The following is a 17,936-nucleotide window of genomic DNA, read 5'->3' as shown; positions in this document are numbered from 1 at the left end:
TTCTGAACTGGGTGTGGGGTGCAGTTGGGGAAACAGTCTCTGTTAGAGATTGTAACTCTCTGCTAACTCTGCCTGCACTTTGAGAACCAACCATGTAGAACAGATAGTGGTGGTGTAGAAGCCTCGGCTCCGAGGTTGGAGCTCCATTTCTGCATTAATAGCTCCCAGCACGGGCCTGACACCTAGTAGGTGATCAATAAGGATTTATGGAGTATTGAGTGAATTAACCAGCTGTGTAATCTTAGGCAAGCCACTTAATCTCCTTGGCTTCAGTTGCTTCACCTGAGGAAAGAGGGGAATGGACTAGGTGACCTCTAGGGCCCCTTTGGGTTGTAAAATTATATGATTCTGTGATTGGACCTGTACCTGAGAGGAAGATGAATTTGGCAGGTGTTGGAAAGATGGATTGCAGTGGGAGTCCGGAGTGGGGAATGTGCTGTCCTCAGAATTGTCTGATATTTCTTGCCTACAACTGTTTTCTAGCACTGGTTGACATAAATACTTGTGTTTATTTTGTGTGTTTGTGGCATACCTGCCATGCACACACAGAGGTCAGAGGACAACTTGCTGGTTGGTTCTCTCTCTCCACCATGTGGGTTCCAGGCATTGAACTCGGGTCATCAGACTTGGTGACAATTGCTTTTATCTGCTAAGTCATCTCACTGGTCTCTGTCTCACTGGTTTCCTTCCATGATCAGATGCTAGCTGTCATCCTCTTGAATGACTATGAACTCTTCAAGGACTGGAGCCATGACTTTTCCCCATGTGTCTGTGTGCATCTAAATAGATGATTCCTTATATCTGTGCCAGGAATTCACAAGGCATTTCCACAAAGCATCTTTAATCTTGAAGGAAGCATCATTTCCTTTCTATTGCAGAAGAGGCTGAGAGAGAGAGAGCAGATACTAAATAATAACTGTGCTCTGTTAGCCTCTGAATGGGTGTCTCCAGGTTCTGAAGGGTCCCATGAACTGACTCAATATTCCACTGAAGAGGAAGGGACGTTGTTTCAGAGAGACATGGGTGGCAGCATGGGGCGGCTCTCCTCCAGCTTCTTGCTCCATGCCTATGTTGCAGGTCACTTCAGCTTATCCTTAAATTTCCATCATTTTTCATTTTTCTTTAAGAGTAACTGTTTCCATTCTGGGTTAATCTGTCTGCCGAGAGGGCACCCTAAACAACCTTTGCATTTTATCTATACTCCTTCAGCTCTCACACTAGGAACTGATTTGTGTGCTTCATGAGTATGAAATGTTCTTTGTCCATTATATCAGTTATTCTAATGTGTGGCTGGTGACAGTGTGCTGTAGTGAAGGGGTGGAGGAATGGATGACTTGGAAATCTTAAGGAGATAGTATCTATGTGTCTTCGCTGTTGCTCTAAGGGCAGAGGCAGAGAAGTGTGTTGAGAGGAAGAGTGATGCTCTGCATTTTGATTGTCCTGAGATTTTGATGTCTTGTGGCTCTTCTGTGGAAAGATACCATGTAAGCAATTGGATAATGGACTTATAGCTCAGGGGAGGTGACTGGGATTGAGCTGTAAATCTGAAATAAATCATCCAGGGAGAGAATAAGAAGAGGGAATAGTAGAGAATGGAGTTTGAACCGTTGAGGGAACAGGAAGAGAGGAGTGTTTGGGACAGATAGAGAAGGCAGCTAGGGAACAGGGCAAGGACAGAAGGTGTTGTCTCCGAAGCCTAGGGGCTCCTTTATAAAACCTGGACTGGTGCTCTTCATTCATTCAGCAAATATTTGTACCCACCCCCCAGGCACTACTAAGGAAACTAGACATTCACCTGAAGGAGATAACCACAGACTGCCCTTGTGCAAAATCTAGCACAGAAGTGGAACCCGGGCATTCAGGAGGGAAGAAGGGGACTTACCCTCCCCTGGCCACCTCCATCGCCTTTTCTGGTCCCCAGATCCGGAGGGGAACTATCAGGCATGGGGGACCAAGCAGGACAACAGAAGTGTCTTTGAAGGGGCAGGTGCGGGTTGTACCAAAGTGCTGTGTTGCCCAGGATTTCAGGAACTGAGGGGGGACGGGAGATGTGCAAGTGAGCAAGAGCAAAAGCAGGAGAGCCAAGGCCGGAAAGACAGGCAGGGGCGAGGTAGGAATGGGAGTCCGCTAGTTGTTTTTCTGTTGCTGTGATAAAATATCATGACCAGAGGCAACTTAAGAAGGACAAAGATCGTTTTGGCTCCTGGTTCTGGAGCAAGAGCCGGGAATGGTGAGGGAGGCGCGGCCGCAGTGACAGAAGCAGAAAGTGGAGACGATGTGTTTTCAACCACCAACACGAAGCAGAGCCAGCAAAGTGGAAGTAGGGAAGTCTATAAATGATCAGACCCCCTCCCCCTCCTCCACAGTACCATTCTTCCACCACCAATGCTCCACCTCCTAAAGCTTCCACAACTTTCCCAAAGGGTGCCATCCCCCGGGGACCAAGTGTTCCAAGTATGTGAGGACATTTCTTATTCAAACCACCAGAGGAGGGTAAGGCATAAGCATCTTGAACTTTGTTTTAAGAATGACCAAAACAACTGCCCTTCTTCCCTGTCTCCTAACACTGCTCTTCTGCGGACCACGTTTCCATATAGAAGTTTGTTGAGGGACCTCTTCAGCCATAGCAGCTAGACAGTATCTCTCCCTTCTCACAGCTAAGAAAAATAGGTCATAGAAGGCCAAAGGAATGGTTTGTGAGTTTGAATTTAGACTTCTGTCTTCATAGCTCACATTATCTTACTCTCCTGTACCAGCCACCTCCAAGAGGAAAGGAGGGGGAGGGGGAGGCTAGCTCCAAAGGACCTATAGTCTGTGTCCTCTCCTCAGGCTGAGGGGGCAGCTTTACATCAGTACAATGTAAGACAGGGAGCAAGATGAACTAAAAGTGAAACTCAACACTGAAAGAGTCCTCCTCCTGCCCCTGAGAAGGGACACATTCTAGGACTTGTCTGTAGAGCCCATGGGTACCATAGCATTTCCTTCCCTTGGAATTTTAGGCAAAAGCAAGGAAAAAAAATAGAGCAGTTTTTGCCATATCCACTTTCAGCTGCTTAGAGGGAGGGCAAACTTCTGAGTCCCTTTGCTTCTTCCAGCCTTCCATGTCTTCTGGTGGCTCTGCTGACCTCAGAGCTGCCGAGCATCACTGTTCTCAGGGTAGATGAAATACCAATGGCAGGGACTCTCTCCAGTGCTCTTTGAAATGAATGACCTTTGGACTTGCATATCTTTTAATACCATCAGGTTCTTAGGGTCTGTGAGCCCCAGGCCTCTGTGAGCACTGGCTAGGAGACACTAACATGAGACTTCACTTTGGCTTTGGGGACACTTGAGGAACAGTGACAGTCAGATAGTTCTGGCATGCTACATTAAGAGGTCAGGTGAATGCTGTATCCTGTGAAATCTCTCTGTGGCCTCCCTGGCCTTCTGCTCTCCACCCACCAGGAAGTTACTTGCTTCCTGGTGTGTCCCTTGCTGCCTCCACAGCCATCTCCTTGGAATGTTAACTGTGTCACTTGGAGGTGAATTGAAAGCACAGGAAGAAAGGCCTTACCCATTCCAGTCTAGACTGTGAACTCAGTTTGGGCAGAAATAAAACAAACCCAGCAAAACCATGCCACCCCCAAAAAAATCACACCCCAGTTGTTGAAGGACAGGTCTGAAAGCTCAAAAACACTTCTAATTTTATAGATTGTATTTTCTTTTTGCTTAAATTTCTTTGGATTTATTTTCTTGTCCCATGATTTATTTTTTTCCCCAGTGCTCATAGCCTGTGAGTCAGTGCATTATTTATGACTTTTTTTTGTAGATTCTTAAAAATAACATCAAAGTCTTACCATTTCAGGAAACTTGGTGTGCCTCTACTGACCACAGTTTGTGTGTTAAGATCAACAGATACTATATTTTATCCTCAGCCTTAGTAGCGAGTGTTCATGGACTTCATCTGATCCCTACGCCTAGCATCGCACTTTAAAGTTACACATCACCAGTTGAAACTATGGGATTTTTTATGTAATGTCAAATTTTCTATGTCTCTGAAAAGTTTGAATAGCTCAGTTACCCCGAGTCCCTGCTGGTCTGTCACCAGCAAGTGTTGAGTTCTTGTTGTTCCTGTCTATTAGGAATCTGCTTTCCTCTTCTGGCTCAGTCCCCATTTCTCCTACTTCTGTTAGACACCCTAGCATTATTGTTTGAAAGTTCTTGCAACAGAGCTTACAAACTGCTAGTGAGGATGGAGATTGGTACAACAGAAATGAAGAGGAATTTGGCAGTGCCTCTCAAATTACCCGGGTGTGCATCCTTTGACCAAGTAGTTGATGACTAGAAATGTTTTTTTTTTTTTTTGCTTATGTATTTGCAGAATGAGATAAGAATAAGGTTATTCATTAACTCATTGTTTGTAAAGGTGAAAGATTGGAAGCAATCTCTTCACAGGATAGAGAAGGGCTTCAAAAAAAGATACAGCATAGAACGGGAAACTATAGCCATTATATGGAAAAGTATGTGAACTAATATTTAGAAATTTCAAGATACATTATTAATTTAAAACTAAGGTGCAGCATAATGGATTTAGTATGCTGCCACTGGATTTGCTACTATATTGAAAATGATACGAAATCTTACAATGAACTAATATTTAGAAATTTCAAGATTCATTATTAAAACTAAAGCACAGAATAGTTGATATAGTATGCTGCCCCTGGATTAAGTGTGTGTGTGTGTGTGTGTGTGTGTGTGTGTGTGTGTGTGTGTGTGTACACTAGATCTTTGGATATGGAGAGTGACAGATCCAGCAGTGCCAGGGTATGCAGTCATGCCATATGATTGCATTTCTCCTTTGTAAGAATAAATTTCTTACAGGATGCTTTGGCATTTGCATTTGTGAGACAGGGTATGCCTACAGTGAGCAGTAAAGAATTTTGCTTTACCCAATTTGATAGTTTTTATTTTAGGATTAAGGAGGTTTTTTTAATGAGGTGGCAGCAGCAGCAGCCTGGGCCTCAAACTGTTTCTACTGTAAAGCTGCACAGACTATTTTTGGCCTTAAACCATTCCTGTCTTCGACTTCCCTGAAATCAAGACTGTCCTGCGCCACATCAATTAAAGTGAATGTACTTTCAATTAAAGGTGTAAGTATGAGTCTGAAAAGATTAATTCTTTATAAAAGGACGACCTTCAGTAGTTAGAACCAATTAGGCATTTTTCCAAGTATATATCACCTTGATGGGACAAGTCTACTACTTACAATCAATCACAGTGGCCTTTTCAAAGGTGAGACTTAGGTTCAGAGTCATAAAGAGTGACTTGCAGAGGCAAACTTCGCAGTTGATGTTGGTGGGGATTATGAGGGCTGGCTATTGCTTTTGTGATATTAATATTTAAAAAATTAGGATGTTCATGATGATATTCAGGGTGCAGCTCATGCATACACTCTTTTACCATGGCCTGAGTAGAAAAAACTAATTTGAACAAGACCCACTAGATGAAAAAGGAGCCCTGACACCAATTAATATTGAACCAAGTGCCTTTATTTTATTCTCCTTGAGTCATTTCATTATTAAATATAATATTGGTACTCCCTTTCTTAGTGATCTTTTTTCCTACTAGATTACTTTAGTTTTAATTTTCCTTTCGCTTACATATAGCATCCACTACCAAGACTGTTCATGTGTTTGGGGGGTTGTTTAATAATATGTAAAATCTTGAAGGATGTGGCTTTCTCATAAAAAATGATATGGCTTGAGTATTCTATGTATATCAGGCATTTCCAGTATAGAATTGTTTGTCCTCACTTTGTGACTCACTAAACTTACAAACAAGGGGTACACTGAATGTAGTTATGTAAAATGGGGAGGGGGTAGTAGGCTTTGGAACACAAAATAAAAGAATCCAGCAGGTATCTTTTGCATATCTCAGTGGCTGACTGTTGGAATCAAAGGGAGAAATATACACCTACCAACAACACAAAAATCTGAAGATGTTCAATTCTCTTATATAATGTAATATTTTCATGTGACACCTTCCAACACACTTTAAGTGATTTCTAGATTTTTTTCAGTGACTAATGTGACATGAATATATATATACCATTTATTCATATATTTTTTATCACAACTACTTGTTGCACTCTTTAGGGGACACTTTTTTCTTTTTTAACTCCTGACTTCTCCCAGATCCCCCCACCTCCATGCTCACCCAATCTCATGTTTGTTTTTTCTCTCTCTCTCTCTCCCTCACACAAAACAACATGGAGTCTGTTTGGTTTTGACCGACTGCTCCTGGGCATGGTGCCTGCTCTGGACTGTGGTTGATACTCTCAGTGTTACTGCATCAAAAAAACTGATGTCTCCCTTTCCCAACACGTGTGGATTCAAGAGTTTCTTGATTAAGGGTGGAACTCTGTGTTTAGTTCCCCTCCTCCATTCTGGGATTTTGTCTGGCTTGGGACTATGCAGGTCTTGCGCTCGCTGTCACAGTCTCTGTGTGTTCATACGTCTATCCGTTCTGTTGAATCTAGAAGACATTGTTTCCCTAGAGTTGTCCACCACTTCTGTCTCTTACAGTTTTTCCACCTCCTCTTCATCAAGGATCCCTGTGCCCTGAGGGGAGGAGTTTGATAATGACATCTCATTTAAGGTTAAGTGCTCTGAAGTCTTTTACTCTCCAGTTGTGGGTCTCTGTGTTAATTACCATCTACTGCAAGATGAAGCTTCTCTGATGAGGGTTGAATGGTGCTCTGATCTATGAGCAACATGTCATTTGGGGTCATTTTATTGCTATGTTTGTTTAGCAGAATAATACTACTAGGGTTCCCCCTAGGGCCCATCACCTGTCTAGTCTCACTTTCATAGCCACTTTAGTAGTGTCAAGTATGGTACTATCTCACAGAGTGGGCCTTAAATCCAACCAAGGGGTGGTTGGTTACCACCCTAACATTGGTGCCACTACTGAACCAGTACATTTTCCAGGGAAGTTGATGATGTAGATCAAAGGTTTGTAGCTGGGTGATACTGATGACTACCTTTCTCCTTTGATAGCATGCAGAGTGCCTTCCAGCACTATGAATGCTAGCCATTTGGAGTGAAGCTCCTCGTTGGGAACCAGCCTGGTTTCTCCAAGCTCAATGACATAAGTCCGTTGTGTCTTCAGTTATAAGGCCTTACCATCAGGTTGTCATGGATAACCAAAAGCCATGGCAATGGCTTGTGTTGTTTGGGGTTCCATCTGGCCCCTTAGCCAATGAATGACTCAACAAGGTGTAACTCATTTGCATCACTGGAAGTTTTACTTGCAGACTTAGGAGATCTAGTTGGGGCATTGCCTCCCCTTTATATGGTGAATCCATTTACATTCCGTGTGTGTGTGTGTGTGTGTGTGTGTGTGTGTGTGTGTGTGTGTGTGTGTGTGTATTTAAAGAAGCTTCTACAGCAGTAGCTTTCCATACAGCTTTTCAAAAGGCCTTTACCGTCTTTAGGTCTTTAGGCCTTTGTTCCTCCCCATACTCCCTCCTTTACGCTGACCTCTCAGCTTCCCCCCATTTAATCCTCCTATTCTACCTTCCCCCTTTTCTCTTTATAACACTGTATTTCTAGGGGGTACTTTTCATACATTGCAAATGTTATGCAAGTGGTTGTTATATTTTTTTAGAGAATGTACAGAAGCAAACAGAAAAATACATGTTTAGTATAGGCTCACTTTTCACAATGAGCATTTTTGACCTGTGGTTGGTTGACTCAGAGGATGCAGAACCCATAGATACAGAAGAGAAGCCAATGTTGCTTGATTGTTTTTGCTGGTACTTTACTATTTTGGGGGGCCTGCCACCCATCTCCCAAATAAATCACACACAGAGGCTTATACTTAATTATGAATGTCCGGCCTTAGCTTGGCTTAGTTTCTAGCCAGCTTTCCTTAACTTAAATGATCTCATCTACCTTTTGCCTCTGGGCGTTTTCCATTGTCTTACTTCTGTAAATCTTACTCTTACTCCATGGCTTGTTGGTTGTGTAGCTGGATGGTTGAAGTCTTCCTCCTTCACTGGCTCCTTGATCTCTTTTTCTCCCAGATTTCTCCCTCTATCTATTCTTTCTCCCTGCCAGCCCCACCTATCCTTTCTCCTGCCTCACTATAGCCATTCAGTTCTTTATTAGACCATCAGGTGTTTTAGACAGGTACAGTAACACAGCTTCACAGAGTTAAACAAATGCAACATAAACAAAAGGAACACACCTTAAAATAATATTCCTCAATACTTGATGTATATGTTCAGTTATCCTGGGAGTTCACAGGCTCCCTCTGGAGTTTATGAGGGCAAAACTATTTTATTATATTAAGAAATTAATTACTTCTTCACTCATTCTTTTGTGCATATAAGATTACTGGAATTTTTCCTTATATAACATGATATATTGCAACAGATCAACTGTAAATATTCAGTCATGTGAAACTAATGCCACAGAGGCTTTCCAAAATATAAAACAATTCAGTCTGTTAATGCATTTATTTTTCTTTTGGAAGGGAGAATTACTTTCAGTTTTGTACTAAAGATCCAAACCAAGGCTACACACACTTTAGGCAAGCAATCTATTGTAGAGATAAGCCCTCAATCAGAAAGTACTTATTTATGAAATATTTGAATTAAAATTAGGAAAGGTAATTATTTTAGGGTGAGGATCCACACATTTCAGAGTTGCCGATTCCCACAAAGTCCTACTGGAAGCACAGTTGTAAGACTTCAACCCTTAGAGGGTTAGTTGCAAAGTCCAGATGTTGAAACCTGAGGACAGATGCAGATTTCTAGGTTCAAGACTCTTAACATCTGGATTTGAGTTCCTGTCCTCATATTTTGCCTTTTGTTCCTTGTGGATTGGTATTAGATGTGTGTTAGCTTTTCTAGGCAGTGAGGAGGGCTTTCTCTAAGTTGATAACAAGTCCTTTCCAGTTTCCTGACCTCCTTGTACTTAGTGTGGTAGGAGATGATAGCCCAGAACATAAAGAGATGGTTATAGACTAAAGGGTTCAGAGAGCATACCAGCACCATCAGGCTTTGTACAGTGTCCCCAGAGACCAGAAGTTATACATAGTCACTTTTAATAGTTTATGGGCCACCAGCCTTTATCATTACTTGAACTTCCTATGAATGAGAAAATGGTTCCTTAGATTTTTGTTGAGTGTCATTTAATTTTTATTGAATATATATTTACATATATAGTTTAAAATTTTCTGTATCTTATATAAAGTTTATTATTCTTTGGGAAATTTTGCAACATTTAGAGATGCCTGAATTGAGAAAAGACTTTTAACAACAGATGCACCTTATTGTTTTTGTTCTGTGTGATTTAATATGTAATGCCTGTTCTGAACTTATGGAGTCAGTCTTCCTTGATGCTTTTAACTTTAAAATTCTGTTACTAAAATACTACTGTCCAGGGGGAATATGAAAAATGTGTAAGATACCACTTAGACTAAAGGCTTCTAAAAATGTGTATTCTGAAATTAGATTTACGCTTACTGAGTTAGTATGGATTTTATAAAATGAACATTTTGTTTTGAGAATTTTTTGTTATCAGTATGTTCATGTAAGATAAATTTCATCAAAAATATCTATTCACTTAATTGTTATCATAACTGTATCTTCTACTTGAGAAAATATTTGGAGGTGACCTAAAACTGTAAAATGCTGTCTCCACACTACTGGCATCTTACAAGAATTGGGAGTAATTTGGCTTGATTACAGGAGTAACTCTGCCTGGTTAGATTTTAATGTGCTTTATGTTATATGTTTCAGAAACTCCAGAAAGGAACTGAATGACATACGATTTGAATTTACTCCAGGAAGAGGCAAGTTTTAACTGAAATTATTATTTTGGTGGAAGAAGAAACAGTTGAGAACTTGATCATAAGCATATAGTTATAATTTGCTATTCAAAAAATGTTTGGTCTATAAACAAAGAAGAAAGAAAGAGCTTGTTAGGTGTAAGGATCCTAGACCACTGCTCACTACATGAATCCCAGTGGCACCTGTGGCATGGTGAACATACATGTATAAATTAGATATATTAGCTTAACCATGAAAATACATGCTGCTTGAAAATGAGACCTTGTGTTGGAGGAGGTGGGAATGGGGGATGGATTAGAGGGGAAGGCTGGTGGGGGAGAGAGGACAGGGGAATCCATGGCTGATATGTAAAATTAAATTAATTATTATATATGTATATATATATATGAAAATGAAGCTTTTAATGGAAGTGACAGTGAGTGTGGTGTTACTCCATAAGCTAACAAGCTCTACCTCTCTTACAGCCTCTTTGTAATTTGCATATCAAAAGTACATTATTGCAACTGCTTAATGGATGGACTGATTGTTCATACAGCATCCGCATGTCAGAAAATGGGACCATGTATTGTTTTTATTTTTTATTATCTTTTGCAACAGGCATAGAGCCTGGCATGTAGACCATCAAGAAACCTTGGTTAATAGATAAGTAACCCAAGGAAAAAATATGGTTTACATCATTTACTTTATAGCTCAATAGTCTAAAGAAGTAAACAATGAGATGCCAACACATGCTAAGTTTGTAACTATTTTCCATGTCGTGCAGTAGTCTTCTGCATTCTGATTTGTAGTATCCATAAGCTCACAGCTCAGTGTTCATTCTACGTGTTAGGGTTCTACATAAATTTCAGCTTCATTTATTAAACTTTGAAAAGCCCAAAGTATGAGGATTCACTTGGCCTGAGAGCTAGTCTGGCAGTCAACTGCCCTGGCCTCCCTATTGTTAGCACCTGTGAGAAGATGCTGGCCTAACTGCCTTAAAGAGCCATAGTGAATGACAGGCACTTCAAGACATTGATCCGTCCTGTGGATGGGAAGCTGTTCAAGTATTGCCTTCATGAGAAATTGTTTAAGTACTGCCAGTCAAACAAATTATGCTCCTAGACCTTAAGTGTTGGTGGGCTGAGATTTCCTCTAGTTCTGATCATGAGTCCTCTGTAAAGGCAAGGATCAGATGACTTCCCGAATATCTGAATCAGATAAAAACATGAAATACCTTTTACAAAATAAATGCCCATAGGCCCTAATGAGCTTGCTAACTGGGCTTTCTTTTCAAGTGTACCCATCCTTAGCAGTTTCAGATGGGCCTGTGAGATTGTACAACACCAATCACAGTTATGAAACAGAATATAAAAATACTGACCAGGCAATGTTGTGAATAAGATCTAGTAATTATATAACAGATGTTACAAGTATAAGAAGAGCAGATTCTGATTTTAAGGTTGCCTCTTTTCATCTGGTTGCTTAAGATTGACTACAGCAATGAAAATCAATTTTAATTAAGAACTAACAAAGAAATGCATTTCCAACTTGAGCATTTGTGTGGATAAGGTGGTCCTGTCATCACTAGGCCGTTTGCACCACCTTTGGTGCCCCATTTGCCAGGGATTTGATGCCTAGTCTCTGACTTTCGTGCTCAGGCGGAAACCGTTGCAGTGACTTGGCTGGTAATTGTATCCTCTCTTGGACACCAAGCACAGGCCTGTTAGTACTGGATGCACTGTGTGTGCAACTCGTGGTGCTACCTGTTCATCAGGCAATGTCAGATATATGTGTGCACCATACACCACAGTGCACTACATGTGTGCTGTCTACAAACAGGCAGAGTTGTGTATGGCATAAAATGTGGCGTGCACACGGAAATTCTCTGTTGTCTTTTGAGGACGCACCCTTTTATTTATGATGTTATTGTATATTCTGGAAACTAGATGTCAACGTGATTATTTAGCCTGTTTCAGCATCAGCTTAAAGTAAAAATAAATTACTAGTAAACTTAAAATAATCACTTCATATTTTTGGTCTAAACTATTACAGGTATCATGCTTACCTGTATAGAAAAATAACTGCTTTGTGTTATACACAGCGACAGGGGCATTTCCCATCTTGTCCAGGCAGCATTAGCCATTTGCCACTTTGATATGAATCATCTGGTGCCCAAGAGGCCTGAAAATAGGACATGCTATCCAGTTTAATGGCCAGGGAGTGGCTGTCACTCTGGCACTGGTTTAGTGCTAGCCTTTGGTGTGGCTTTGTGCGATGTCTCTCTTTCAGCTGCATTCTGAGTGCGCGGCTGCCTGCAGAAATGTAAGATTCAGATCTTCTCGCTGCTGGCCAGTCACTAGCTATAAATGACCTCCTACTGCAAGCTTGTCACCTACATCTGTTCAGCACCTTCATTAAAAGGGTTTCCTGTCCTAGAGCTGTGGTTGATCTCCAGGAGGATGGGGATTCTGAGTGCCAGCAGCTTCAGAAAGAGTCACCCTCAAAACACAGCCATTCACTGAGCTCTCCTCAGTCCCCTAAGGTGGGATCATTCCATCAGGGATCTTTATAAACTTTGTGTTTAATCATTGTGAGCAGGAGAAGGCCCAAGACGAGCTGGCCTCGTGTGGGATCCCATCGTTTAGCAAGCTTTCCTTATCATCCCTTGTCATCTGAAATTAGAGAGAAATACAATCTCTGGAAGCATCTAGCATATACTTTGAGAGTCTTCATCTTTTCTGGAGATGGAGGAAGGGAGAGAAAGAGTGCACAAGAATGTAAGATGAGTTTGGAATGCCCTTTGGCTGTACCACTGCCTTCGACATCACCATTTATTGTATTCATTATGTATTTATTGTATTCATACACCAGGTCTAAACACTCTAAATCCCCCAAATTGTGAAAAAGCAGGTCGAATGCATGTATGAATATGCATATGATGCACAAATGCAGTTTATGTGTGTACACAGACCTCCTCTGCGGGCTCATTCACATAGTCCACCATAGCTGGTTTGTCTCTGCAGTTCTGTTTTGTTGTTTGTTTGATGCAGCAGCTGTATATTCAGGCGTTCCCTGACTTTGGAAAATACTCCTGTCAGATCATCCCTAAATTGCCCATGCTGTTTGTAGCCAGTGCTGCTAGGTGCCTGTTAGAATATCAGAAGGCTGTGGAGATGAAATCATTTCCTTTATTATAACACAGGGTTCTGTAATGGTTCTTTTAAGCATATCGCAATTTTCAGTTCCTCCTTGAAAAGTCTTTCAATGCAAGTTAGCAGTGTTACCATGCTCATTCATAACCTCTCAATTAAGTAATTTTTAGCTATATTCACTTGCTACAGCCTGTTCAGTCCCATCTTTATGAGATTGCCAACTCCTGTCACTTATCATTGAGAAACTACATTATTTTACACAGCCACATTTTCTAAGAGAATGAATCTGTTGCTATCAAATGATCAATGTTGTGTTAAAGGGGTTTCTTAATAGCATACATTTAAATAGCTCATCTTAATAGTCCAACCAGCCCATGGGCTGTTTGTACCAAGTGTAAGGTTGTATCAGATTCTACCCATTCAACCTTTGCTATAAATTCTTAACTCAGTAGCTACGAATGATTGAAAAGGATTGATGATGGCTAGAATTAACCTTGGCAAGAAAGAAAAGCAATGTCATGGAGAGCACTCAGGTGTTCTAGAGTATACCGGAAGATTAAGTCAGTTGGTGGCCAGAGGGGAAGTTTTTTGGTTCACCAAAGTGAAATAAATATTTTTATAGTAAGATCTGTTAAGTAAAAGACAAAAGACAAATTGCTTGTGGGAAAATATACTTTATGGTGTTTCTGATTTTTTTTCTAATAGGATCTGAATTGATGAATTAAAATCATGTGGGTGATTTTAGTAAATGAAAAATATATTTTTATATTGTGCTGGGCTATTGATTTTTTATGTTATGGTTTCTAATACATATTCATCTCACATTTGGACAGATACAGCAGATGGTGTGTCTCAGGAGCTCTTCTCTGCTGGCTTGGTTGACGGTCATGATGTAGTTATAGGTAAATTGATTTTTAGTATGCAGTATCATTTTGTTGATATATCAAATGGAAATGTGTTCAGAAGCAAAATTTTTCATTAAGGCATAATTTACTCTGAAATTTAAAAGAGAATCTTCATAAATTCCTATGTTTATTGTGAAATTGCATTAAGAATCATATTTAATTTTCTTCAAAGGTATTTCATGTATTTCCCTCCCCTTTATATAAGCATGGTTTACCTATTAAGATATTACAGATATCACAAAGAACAAATCATATTGTAGTTCTGGTATTTAGGTTGGAAGGGGGCCTTAAAGGTCATTCAGACCAGTTGTTTTGTTGTCCAGGTGAGGAAACAGATCCTTAGTAAAGCTCCGAGTTTCCCCAGAGCCACACAGCAGGGTGTGGTGTCCCTTTACTTTGAAGTCCTGGGTCTTTCTACCATTCATCTTTTTTTTCTGAATGAAAAAATACTTATCTGCATGGAGCTAGGGAAGCTCACGTGACCCAAGCATGCTGACACAGCAAGCAGCAGGTAGATCTGTCAAGGACTGGGCGGTAAGAAGGCACGGGGGCTCTCAGCATCACTGAGAAAGCCTGGTCTAGCTGCCTCTGTTCATTCAGCCCAGCAGCTCCGTGCTCCCCAGAAATAATGATGAGTCCACAAGGATTTTGTTTTCTGGTCTGTCACTGTATAGTCTTCATAATGACTCTGAGTGATGAAATTAGTTAATATATGAATTATAAAACATTGTGTTAATTATAATAACTAATATTAATGAGAAGAATTATTAAAGGAAAATATTCTTCAAAAATAATTCTTCAAAATATTCTTCTGAAAAAATTCTTCAAAAAAGAGTAATGTTTGAAATTGTACTTTGTTTTGTTTTGTATCTTATTAGCTTTGAGACAGGGTGTCTGTCTGTGCAGCCCAGGCTGTTCTGGAACTCCCTGTGGAATCCAGGCTGGCCTCAGACTCACAGAGATCCACCTGCCTCTGCCTCCTCAGTGCTGGGATTAAAGGTATTCCCCACCATGTCTCGTTTCATATTCTACTTTTTAAAAAATTCATTTATTCCAAATAAATCCTTGCTCAGTGATGGTGGAATGTGGGGCTGAGGGGATTTGACACAGATTAGCACATGTATTGAAATTGACTCCCAGAAACCTGGTAATATAGAGCATTGTAAGAATAATCTCTATATTTTATTAAATGACAATATACACGGGTTTGTAGTCTAAGTTATAATTCTGGCTAAACACCCAATATCACTGTTTTATATAAACAAATGATGTGACAAATACAAAAGTGGAAAAATAAATTGCTTTGTATAAATTATAGGCAAAGTGTATACAATTAGAGCTCTCATTCCTTTTGCCAAGTAGTGAATACATAAGGCCTGCCATATTCTAAGTGAAATTTACATGTATACATGCACGTATTATGTATACATGTGTGCTTGTATTTCTTCATTCATCCGTATCTTTCAAACTTTCCTTTACGATCCTGTTAGGTCTTTTAGCCAGCTGAGTTCTTTCCTGTTTTCGAATCAAATGTAAAGTGAAGACTCAGGAAAAATGTCAACCCAACTTTAGTGCCTTTTTAAAAGTTCGCATCTGGCTTCTTTCTCTTAACCAGTTCCTTGTTCAGAAAAAAAAAAAAAATTTAAATAAACACGCCCCTTTGTTTCTTAGTTTACTCTGAGAAATAATAAGAAGAGTTAATGCTAAAACTAGAATATCCTGAAATACCTATTTTTCTTAAGGGGAGCTGCATTCCGTGGACAAGCAGACAGAATTAAAAATTAATTGGTCAAGTGCAAGTAGTGTTTAAGATTCCTCACCTCCTAATGTCCCCCAGGAGGAAGGAGGAAATTGTTGGGGAGAGGGTTGTGGGAAGTGTCTGTCCTTCTGATTAGGTATCACTCACACAGCAAGGATACATGGCTAGTGCTGGACCTGGAGTGGCTCACCTCAGCCTCTGCCCCTCAAGTCCTGAGATTACAGGTCTGCACCGCCACACCCTGCTCGCAGTTTGAATCAGTTCTGGCAAGAGGGTGGGACTAAGACAAGTGGGAGACTCGGGGACAGCCAAGGCTCACAGCTGCTCTAGGCGTGACCTCACCACTGACCTACAGTCCAATCTAGTTTGTAGGGTTTTGTCTCTGATTCTCCAATCAATCTCAAGTACAGATTCTATTTGCTTGGTATTGTTTGCTTGTTTTTGTTTTGTCTGCAGCAGGGTCATAACTAGCCTCTAACTAGCCACATGGCCCTGAGCCTGTCCTGTGCCCTAACTAGCATTTTGTTGTTCAGTTTTTAAAAGAAAGAAAATAAGAAATGAAGACTGCATTCATCTATAACTTATTAAAATGTGTTTTAAGTACAGTACATAACCAAAAGGCTTATATTTTTCCTATGCCCTAATTACTTATCCTCATAAATTTTATTTTGCTTTGTTTCCCATTATTGGGCCTCAAATATTTCTGTATGAAGGATGTTTGGTAAAAACCAGATATGTTAACTCCTCTTTATAAGGAAAAAGTACAAATGCCTTTGCTGGGCATCACACCTGTGGCTTTTCAGATGATTCATGTACTTTTTATCCAATGGTCAGACCAGTTCTGTGATGTAAAAGGGGGCAGGTTGTTTTGGACACTGTTCTACAGATGAACCTGAGATTAAATGAGGTCTGGAGGATGTAGCCTGCAGTCGGGGCTCCTTGACTCTGAGAGCTTGCCTTTGTCCAGGCATTATAGACAGAGTTTGGTCCAATATCTTCAGCCTCAGAAAGTGCTGATTCCTGTGTGTCGCAATAAAACAGAATAGCAAACAAAAAACCAAAAACAACTTCTTTTTTCCCAAAGCAGCAGATATCACATTTTAGTTGTTATTTAACAGATCAAATATATTTACTCCTGTACCTCACTAACCAGGCTCAGAATTTCTCCACTGTCTCCCTTGTTATCCCTCTCACTGATTGCTACATATGACCCAGGAGCATCTCAGAGCTCTTATTTCTTACATTTTAAACAATTTCTTCTTTACTATACATCTTAATACAGCTATTTTCCTCCAGCATCTTCTAGACAACTTTGCTGAAAGACCTGTCTCTGCCATCATTTCCTTCCTTACCGTGATCCCCTGAACAAAGTCCAGCCAGACATTGACCTCCTCACTCCACGCAAACTGTCATTTTCGAAGTCACATCTGGAGAAGGCAGGCCTGACAGTGAGATGGCAGGTGCAGCAGGAGTGGACAGTGTGGTGTCACAGGACCTGTGACCTGAGAGTGACAGCCCCCTTCCCAAGTTGGAGGTTAATGATCTTAATCAGCCTGTCAGAAGTACTGGGCCTAGAAGGTGGGGCCTTCCTCCACCATCGGCTGTTTATTTGGGTTTTTAGAAGCCTACCCTTCTTTGTTCCTCCAACCTAGGGGGTGATTTCTTAGCATTTTACTGGTTCCTCTTCATCTCTCTGACCTGCAGAAGCTGATGTATCCCAAGAGTCTAAGAACAGTTTCTTCTGTAATCACGTCCTCTTTTGGCATGGCATTAATCACCTTCTGTTGTTTAACTTTCGGACACAGGTCCATATTTTGAATTGTAGACTCAGCCAGATTTTTGTTTTAAATCATCTTCCCTTTGGAGGGCAGTCGGTATCTGAAATTTAATGGTCAGTCTCCAAAACACAGCCCTTGGTGTTTTCTCCCACCTGCCCTACAGTGGTCCTTCTCTCCCAGGATTACATCGCTCTGTGTCTAGGTGCTCAAGCCGACACCTGGGAGTTATCCTTGACTTTTTTTTCCTCCCTTACCCCCACTTCCAAATTATAATGTGTACAGTATCTAACTGTTGGTGTTCCCCTTGGTTCTCTGTTGTGACAAAATACCCACCACAAAAAGATCAATGAAGGGAGGGTATATTTTGGCTCACAGCTTGAGAGGGTACAATCCATCATGGCGGGGAAGGCGTGACAGAGTACATGGCAGCTGGGGCATGTCTCTGAGTCTCCTCCACTCTTGGCAGACCAGGAAGCAGAGGTCTCAGTGAGCCCTAGGTCAGTAGATATATTGTATCTGTTAAAT

At 40.8% G+C, this 17,936-nt stretch overlaps 1 protein-coding gene across 6 annotated transcripts in view; it reads left to right on the top strand.

The window, feature by feature from the left end:
- The window catches only part of Stk39 (serine/threonine kinase 39), a 276,759-nt gene that overhangs the window by 207,623 nt on the left and 51,200 nt on the right, over nucleotides 1–17,936 (top strand). For all 6 annotated transcript variants that reach the window (XM_076569598.1, XM_006972377.2, XM_076569595.1 and 3 more), the window contains exons 15-16: nucleotides 9,788–9,840; nucleotides 13,803–13,871. In XM_076569598.1, the coding sequence (XP_076425713.1) occupies nucleotides 9,788–9,840; nucleotides 13,803–13,871 (122 nt within the window). The remainder of the gene's footprint in view (nucleotides 1–9,787; nucleotides 9,841–13,802; nucleotides 13,872–17,936) is intronic.

This window comes from Peromyscus maniculatus, chromosome 4 (genome assembly GCF_049852395.1).
Source record: "Peromyscus maniculatus bairdii isolate BWxNUB_F1_BW_parent chromosome 4, HU_Pman_BW_mat_3.1, whole genome shotgun sequence".
In the NCBI taxonomy this organism is placed as follows: domain Eukaryota; kingdom Metazoa; phylum Chordata; class Mammalia; order Rodentia; family Cricetidae; genus Peromyscus; species Peromyscus maniculatus.
The sequence above is the reverse complement of the archived record's forward strand: the minus strand, read 5'-3'. Positions and strand labels throughout refer to the sequence as shown.